The 9,282-nt window shown below is 45.4% G+C and overlaps 1 protein-coding gene across 1 annotated transcript in view; it reads left to right on the top strand.

Moving 5' to 3' along the window:
- Positions 1-8,552, top strand: part of LOC137366792 (probable G-protein coupled receptor 139) — a 45,927-nt gene extending 37,375 nt beyond the window's left edge. The window contains exon 2 of the mRNA XM_068028421.1: positions 7,654-8,552. Coding sequence (XP_067884522.1) covers positions 7,654-8,552 — 899 coding nt within the window. The remainder of the gene's footprint in view (positions 1-7,653) is intronic.
- The last annotated feature ends 730 nt before the right edge of the window (positions 8,553-9,282 follow it).

Genomic DNA, 9,282 nt, shown 5'->3' with positions numbered 1-9,282 from the left:
TGATGTAGTGGAAGTTGTTTATATGGATTTTCTGAATGCGTTCGATAAGGTTTGATAACCCTGGTTAATAAAATTGAGGCTCATGAAATAGGAGGGTAAGTTGCCACTAAGATTCTTTAAAAAAATGACTTAAGGATGGGGAACAATGAGTCGTGGTAAATGGTTGTTTTTCAAACTGGAGCATGACACTTCGTAGTGTTCCCCAAGAATCAGTGCTGGGATCACTGTTTTTCTTTGCTGTATATAAATGGATTAGATAGTGTAAAGTAGAATAGAATCTCAACTTTTGCTGATTGCACCAAATATGGATGTGTGCCAAACAGTGAAGATGATATGAACCACCTGCAAAAGAACATAGATAGGCTAGCGGAGTGGGCAGATTGAATTTAATACCGACAAGTGTCAGGTGATGCATTTTTGCAGAAGGAATAGGGAGAGACAATATATACTGAATGGCACAGTTCTAAAGAGTGTGCAGAAAAAGAGTGCCGTGGGGGTGAGTGTGTATCGATCTTTGAAGTTGGAAGGATCTACTTAAAACGTTATTTTTAAAGCATGTGGGATCTTGGGCTTCCTTTGTTCAGGGTTCGAGATATCACTGCTCAATAGCATTGGTTTCTGGAGTCCGGACCTTGCTGCTCGTGGTCTTTCATTACTGGACTCCAGCTTTTAATGATCCTGAGTCTCAGTTTCTGGGTTCCAGCTCTTGCTGCTCCTGGGACTTGATTACTGAGCTCCAGATCTCCCTGATGAGTGTTCTCTGTCACTGGCCTCCCAGCACCCACTTCACATCCTCAGTTACTTGGCCTCAGCTCTCCCTGCTCCCCAGTCACAGTTACTGGTCTCTGACACCGGTCCCTCCCAGCCTCAGTTTCACAGCATTTGACAGAATTATTACAGCACAGCAGGAGGCCTTTAGCCCGTCGTGTCTGCATTGGCTCATTGAAACATTAATTTACCTAGTTCCCTTCCCTGGTCTTCTCACTGTAACCCTGCACATTCTTCCTTTTCCGATAACAATTCAATTCCCTTTTGAATGCTTCGATTGAACCAGCCTTCACCAGACGGTCCAGCAGTGCATTCCAGATCCCAAGCACTCACTGCACGAAAAGAGTGTTTCTTTATGTTGCCATTGTGTCTTTTGCAATTTACCTTAAATATATGCCCTGTCGATCCCTCCACGAATTGGAACAGTTTTTTTTTCTAAATGCCCCTTTGATACGCCTCATCATTTTGAATACCTCTATTAAATCTCGTCTCAACCTGCTCCTGCAATGAAAACAATCCCAACTTCTCCAATCTAATGTTGTGTGCTTGTCCACGTGTTGAGGTTTGTGTGGGTGGTTCCCACGACTCAACTCCCATGTGACCACGGCAGGAACTTCTTGTTATTAGTCTTAAACCCCTGTGTGTTTTATTGACAAATAAACAGACATCGATGGATTTTCTTGTAGGTTTAAAACAGATGATAACTTATTTATTGAGAAATATGCTTTATCCCGAAAATGTCGCAACCTCATCAACTCCCACACACATGAACGCAAACACTTGCATACACATAAACTGACACATACACACACGCAGCGACAGATTGACAGGAAAAGGGCTAAGTCATTTTCAAGTGAGATACGGTTTCAGGGTTCATGGTAAACCTGTTGTATTCTCTCAAATATCTGCGATGTTTGCAGATTTCTCTGTTGGTTGTAAATTCAGTAAGAAGACTGAAGATCACTTCCAGCTGCACACGTTGACAAGTAGAATTCACAGCAGCTCCCTTCCAGCTTGCCGGATTTCCTCCCAACTCTTAGTTGAACAAGGTTTTTGGTGATTCCTTTTTCGTGCTTTCTCTCCCTCTCTCTCTCTCTCTCTCTCTATTTCTGTGTCTCTGTCTCTGGCTCGCCCTTTGTTCTCAACATCGCACTTCTTGTCAACATGACTATATCTACACAAATGAAGTACCTCAGCCCTGGAACGATTCTCATGAACTTCTTCTGCACCTATGTCTACATATCCTTCCAAAAATGTGGCGCACAGAACTGGACACAATACTCCAGCTGAGGCCGAATCATAGTTTTATACAAATTTAACATAACGTCCGTGCTTTTGTTCTCTCTCGAGCACAGGTCTTCAGTACTATTGCCGGAATCTTTACAGGACCCATTGCCTTTGCAGTATCCAGTGCCTTCAGTCGATTCTTGATATCACAGAGAGTGAATCGCATTAGCTGCATTCTGGCATCTGTAACGCAGGGGCCTTCAGGAGCAGGCTGAGATGGATCAACGCGGCACTTATGGCTGAAGATTGTTGCAAATGCTTCTGTCTTATCATTCTCACTGATGTGCTGGGCTCCCTCATCATTGAGCTTGGGGATATTTGTGGAGCCACCTCCTCCAGTTAGTTATTTAATTGTCCACCACCATTCATGACTGGATGTGGCAGGACTGCAGATCTTAAATCTGATCCGTTGGTTATGGGATCGCTTAGCTCTGTCTATTGCATGCTGCTTATGCAGTTTGGCATGCAAGTAGTCCTGGGTTGCAGCTTCACCAGGTTGACACCTCATTTTGGGGTATGCCTGCTGTTGCTCCCGGCATGCCCTCCTGCACTCTTCATCGAACCAGGGTTGGTCTCCTGGCTTGATGGTAATGGTAGACTGGGGGGATATGCCAGGCCATGTGGTTGCGGATTGTGGTTGAGTACAATTCTGCTTGTGCTGATGGTCCACAGCGCCTCATGGATGCCCAGTTTTGCATTGCTTCATCTGTTCGAAGTCTATTCCATTTAGCATGGTGATAGTGCCACGCAGCACTATCCTCAATGGACGGTATCCTTAATGTGAAGGCGGGACTTCCTCTCCACAACGACTGTGCGGTGGTCGCTCCTACCAATACAGTCATGGACAGAAGCATCCGCGGCAGGCACATTGGTGAGGACAAGGTCAAGTATGTGTTTCCATCGTGTTACTTCCCTCACCACCTGCCGCAGACCCAATCTAGCAGCTATGTCCTTTAGTACTCGGCCAGGTTGGTCAGTATTGGTGATACCGAGCCACTCTTGGTGATCGACATTGAAGTCCCCCACCCAGAGAACATTTTGTGACATTATCACCCTCAGTGCTTCCTCCAAGTGGTGTTCAACATGGAGGAGAACTGACTCATCAGCTGAGGGAGGGCGGTAGGTGGTAATCAGAAGGAGGTTACCTTGCCCATGTTTGACGTGATGCCATGAGACTTCATGGGGTCCATGGTCGATGTTGAGGACTCCCAGGGCAACTCCCTTCCAACTGTCGACCACTGTCCCGCCACCTCTGCTGGATCTGTCCTGCCGGAGGGATAGGGCATACCCAAGGATAGTGATTGCAGAGTCTGGGATTGTCTGTAATGTATGTTTCCGTGAGTATGACTATGTCAGGCTGTTGCTTGACTAGTCTGTGGGACAACTTTCCCAATTTTGGCACAAGCCCCCAGATGTTAGTAAGGAGGACTTTTCAGGATCGACAGGGCTAGTTTTGCCGTTGTCCTTTCCGGTGCCAAGGTCGATGCCGGGTGGTCCGTCCGGTTTCATTCCTTTTTATTGACTTCGTAGCGATTAGGTACAACTAAGTCGCTAGCTGGGCCATTTCAGTGGGCATGTAAGAGTTAATCACATTGCTGTGGGTCTGGAGTCACATGTCGGCCAGACCAGGTAAGGACAGCAGATTTCCTTCCCTAAAGGACATTTCTCCACCCTTTTACTCTTTGCATGCCCGTTTAAGACGTTTAGATTCCCTGTTATATTCGATGCCAGTCTCTGTGTTGGCTTCTCCACTTCCACTCTGAACCTTCCATATTCAGCCTCATTCTCGGTTATATTATTCACCTGACATCTGCAATAAGCAGACCTCTTCTTCTTCATCTTAATCTCTATCTCTTTCATCACCTGGGACATGCGGATGTGTTTGATATACTTTTCTCCTTCGTGGGATATGCCTGAATTACCTATTCTTTACAGAAGCCCATTGTTCAGTAACCGTTTTTCCTGCCAACCTTTTATTCCAAATTACCTGGGTAATATTCATTCTCACCCCGTTAAAGTTGGCCTTCACCCAGTTAATTGTTCTTACTCTGGATTGTTGCTTGTCTTTTTCCATAGCGAACCTAAACATTGAGACCCAATGATCACTGGCGCTAATTGTTCCCCTACTGCCAGGTGATCCATGTTGTCCACCTCATTCCCAAGAAACAGATCTAACAGTGTCTCTTTTCTCGTTAGACTAGAAACTTACTGTTGCAGAAGTTTTTCATGAACATATTCTAGGAACTCTTGCCCCTCTCTGCCCTTTACACTACTACTATCCCAGTCTATATTTGGATAACTAAAGTCCCTGTTAGAACAAATCTGTAATTCCTGCACCTCCCTGTAAATTCCTTTCACATTTGTCCTTTTATATCTTTTCCACCAGTTCGCAGTCTAGCGACTACTTGGAGAAATGTAATTGCACCTTTTGAGTTCCAACGCTATATCCAATAGTTTCTATCTTTAACCCTCTGGTACATCTCTCTCTCGCACAGCAATATCCACCTTAATCAAAATTGCCACCTCTCCCCCTTTACTTCTTTTCTATCTTTCCTGAACACGAATATTTAGTATCCATTCTTGCCCTTCTTTGATCCATGTCCCAGTCCTCCTTTTACTATCCCTTTACGATTAATTTCCCTGCTGGAGACTTTTAGATTTCATTTTTAGTTAGATGTCAGTCTCTCTTGATACTCCTGCTGTTTCTTCAATTGACGTTTTAACTTCTGCTCTGAACCTTCTATATTCAGCTTGGTTCTCGGTTGTAATATCCACCCAACATCTGTCATAAGCACACTTCTCAATCTCTATCTCTTTCATCATCCGTGGAGCTCCGCATTTGTTTGCCCTCCCACCCCCTTCGTGAAAATATACCTTGACTGTGCCCAAGATATCTCTACTCTTCAAGCCAACCATTGTTCAGTTTAGAAATTGCATGCCAAACTCTGATTTCTATTTAGATGGGAAAGATCTGTTCTTACCACATTGATGTTAGCTTTTGCCCTGTTAATTGTTCTTACTCTGTATTGCTCCTCGTCCTTTTCCGTAGCTAACTTAAACCTTATGACACAATGATCAGTGCACCCGAACTATTCCCTACCGACACGTTGGCCCTTGGTTCCTGATGCCTTGTATAATGGGCTGTTCCCCAGGCTCAGTTAATGGTCTCCAGAACTCCCCCACTTACATCCTTGGTTGCTGGGCTGTCGGTTTCACTGCTTCCCTGCCCAGGTTAATAGGGCTGTTAAGAAGGCATATGGTGTGTTAGCTTTTATTAGTAGGGGGATCGAGTTTCGGAGCCACGAGGTCACGATGCAGCTGTACAAAACTCTGGTGAGACCGCACCTTGAGTATTGCGTGCAGTTCTGGTCACCGCATTATAGGAAGGATGTGGAAGCTTTGGAAAGGGTGCAGATGAGATTTACTAGGATGTTGCCTGGTATGGAAGGAAGGTCTTACGAGGAAAGGCTGAGGGACTTGGGGTTGTTTTCGTTAGAGAGAAGGAGGAGGAGAAGTGACTTAATAGAGACATACAAGATAATCAGAGGGTTAGATAGGGTGGATAGTGAGAGTCTTTTTACTCGGATGATGATGGCAAACACGAGGGGACATAGCTTTAAGTTGAGGGGTGAAAGATATAGGACAGATGTCAGAGGTAGTTTCTTTACGCAGAGAGTAGTATGGGCGTGGAACGCCCTGCCTGCAACAGTAGTAGACTCGCCAACTTTAAGGGCATTTAAGTGGTCATTGGATAGACATATGGATGAAAATGGAATAGTGTAGGTCAGATGATCGGCGCAACATCGAGAGCTGAAGGGCCTGTACTGCGCTGTAATGTTCTAATTCTAATTCTAATTCTAACAAATACTGCACTTTGACCCTTGTTATTCCCCATTTCAGTTACTGTGCTCTGGCTCCCATATTGTCTTTGCTCTGCATCCTCGGTTGCTGGATTCCTGCTCTTGCTGCTTCCTGATCTCGGTTCATGGGCTCCAACTCCGATGCTCTCCAGCCTTGGTCACTGCACTTTAACTCTTGCTATTCCCCACCGCAGTTACTGTGCTCCAGCCCAAGGTTCTCTCTGCTTTGTATACTCAGTTACTGGTCTCTGGTTGTCATTGCTGCCCGAGCTTGGTTACTGTGCCTTGAATCTTGCTATTCCCACCTTAGTAACTGTGATCCGGTCAATGTGTGTGTTTTTGTTGTGCTGCACCCTTGGTTGCTAGACTCAGGCACTCTTTATTTTCCTGCTTCGGTTGCTGATCTCTCGCTCTCGCTTCTTGACCACTTTGGTTACTGGTATCCGACTCTCGCTGCTCAATGGCTCAGTTATTGGGCTCCAGTTCCTGGGTCTTGTGGCGCCTGGCCTCAGTTACTGGGTCTGGCCTTCCACTGGAGCTCTTAATGATGGGAGAAAGAAGGGGATGGCATGGAAGTTGGAAAGCATAGGATCGATCTAATGGTGGATAGGGATTCCCTGGGAGGATTGGGGTAATGGGGGATCGGTTGTGGAAGACAATAGAGGAAGGAAAGCATCAGGATGGTTTCGGCACGCGCGAATTGCCATGGGAAGCAAGGCATGGAATGGGATGGGAATCTAACGATGTACTTTTGCAATAAATATACGAATTACACTGCAAAAAAGTATATTAAAAAGCAATGAAACAAGTACTGAACCCTGGGGAACAGCATTGAATACCACCAAAAAGTCAGAAAACATACATCCGTCACAATGATGTTAAGGATCCTTCTGAAGTGTATTACTGTTCTCATCACTATTAACAGGGGTGTTGCTTTATTATAAAACTCCTAACTCCAGCTGAATGTAGTAACAAATGTACACAGCGGCCTGAACTCCTTCAATCTGTTGTCTTCTCTCCCAAACTGATGTAAACGATCTCCTGTGTACAGTTAACTCAGTGAAAATTGGGATTATTTGTTTTATTGATTTTTCAATGGACTCATTTCCAGTTATTGCTTTGAAATAATTGAATTCCATGCTGCCTGTCACAGGTGAAGCAATCTCTCAGTCAGTTCAACATTTAACTTTCTAGACAAGAGCAAAGCGATGCAGATGATGCAAATCTGAAATAAAAACAGAAAATGCTGCAAATATTCAGCAGGTCTGGCTACATCTATGGAGAGAGAGAAACTGATTTCAAGCTTCAGGTTGCTGCCATTTCTTCAGTACTGGGATAAATTGAAGATGGAACAGTTTTCAAACCAGACAGGAAAAGGAGGGAGGTGAAGGATTATGATCAACATTGAGTTTACCAATTTCAGTATCATCCTTTTCTTATTTAATCTCACCTGTCTTCCACCGTATCACAGAGCTTCCTATTTATTCTTTCAGGTCAAATCATTTCAATACATCATCGGATACAGGAACACATTTCTCAATCACAGACACACAATCACAGAATCACAGAATGATACAGTGCAGAAGAAGCCCTTTCGGCACATCGAGTCTGCAGCGATGCATTAAAACACCTGACCAGTCCACCTAATCCCATATAAGTCTCAATAAGTTCTCATTCAAACTGGTGACTTTGCTCCAGCCTGATGTATGATTTCTCTGTTTATTTCTCTTCCTCACAGTTAACTTGCTGACGATTGGGATCCTGTCTCGGGAAAAGTGCGGTCTCTCCAAATGTGTCACTCGGTACCTGGTGGCCATGTCAGCGGCGGATCTACTGGTCATTATCCTGGACCTGATATTCAGACACATTGCCATTGTTTATCCGGAACAGTTTCAGTTCCTGTTGTCCATCCCCGTGTGTAATATCCACGCCGTCCTGCTTTACACAGCCACAGACTGTTCTGTCTGGTTCACTGTCACTTTCACCTTTGATCGATTTGTGGCCATTTGTTGCCAGAAGCTGAAAAGTAAATATTGCAGTGAGAAAACGTCGGCTGTGGTTGTGGGAACAGTGACTGTGCTGAGCTGTTTAAAGAACGTCACCTGGTATTTTATGTTAAGAGATTCTTATGCACGGTCAAATATTCCCTGGTTTTGTTCTGCAACAGATGATATTAATTTCTCTCGGGTCTGGGCACCAATCGAGATCCTCCATCATATTCTAACCCCGGGGCTCCCATTTGCGCTGATTCTGCTGCTCAACGCTCTCACCGTCAGGCACATTTTAGTGAGCAACAGAGCACGCAGGAGACTCCGGGCTCACAGCAGTAGGGAGAGTCGCAGTGACCCAGAAATGGAGAATCGAAGGAAATCCATCATTTTACTGTTTGTTATCTCGGCCAATTTCTTACTGTTATGGGCAGTGTTTATGGTGTTTTCAATATGGGCACGAATGTGGTATTCGGGATATCGGACTTTAGATCTATTTGCTCTGCAGGAACCAGCCTTCATGCTGCAGATGCTGAGTTGCTGCACAAACACTGCAATTTACGCGGTGACCCAGACTCAGTTCAGAGAGCAGTTGAAGAATGTGCTCAAATATCCCTTTACTTCAATTATCCAATTCATTAAACGATAAGAAGAACAGAAACACTATTTCCAGATGTTGCGGGACAAGGTCTGCTGTTTTGGCGACGGAGCCGGGCATGTCGCTATGGTGACAGATTGGGGATGGGGGCTACCCCTCCTGGGACAGAGTGGAGGCGGGCCTGTCGCTATGCTGACCGTGCGGGGGGCGGGACCTATCACTGTGGTGACAGAGCTGGGGCGGCTGCTGTTGCAAGGAAGACAGAGTTGTGGTGGTAGGTCCTGTCACTTTAGTGACAGAGCCGGTGCAGGGCCTGTTGCTCTGGTGGCAGTGTGGGGATGGATCCTGTCGCTATGGAGATAGAGTAGAGGTGAAGATTATCGATCCAATGGGAGAGCATGAGCTGGAACCGTTTCTATGTTGACGAGAGAATGGGAGCCGAGAACTGTTCCGTATCGAACATAGAACATTACAGCGCAGTACAGGCCCTTCAGCCCACGATGTTGCGCCGACCTGTGAATCCATCTGACCTACCCTATTCCATTTTCATCCATATGTCTATCCAATGACCACTTAAATGCCCTTAAAGTAGGCGAGTCTACTACTGTTGCAGGCAGGGCGTTCCACGCCCCTACTACTCTGTCTGTAAAGAAACTACCTCTGACATCTGTCCTATATCTATCACCCATCAACTTAAAGCTATGTCCCCTCGTGTTTGCCATCACCATCCGAGGAAAAAGGCTCTCACTATCCACCATGTCCAACCTTCTGATTATCTTAT

The sequence above is a fragment of the Heterodontus francisci genome, unplaced genomic scaffold, assembly GCF_036365525.1.
Source record: "Heterodontus francisci isolate sHetFra1 unplaced genomic scaffold, sHetFra1.hap1 HAP1_SCAFFOLD_73, whole genome shotgun sequence".
NCBI classification, from domain to species: domain Eukaryota; kingdom Metazoa; phylum Chordata; class Chondrichthyes; order Heterodontiformes; family Heterodontidae; genus Heterodontus; species Heterodontus francisci.
The sequence above is the reverse complement of the archived record's forward strand: the minus strand, read 5'-3'. Positions and strand labels throughout refer to the sequence as shown.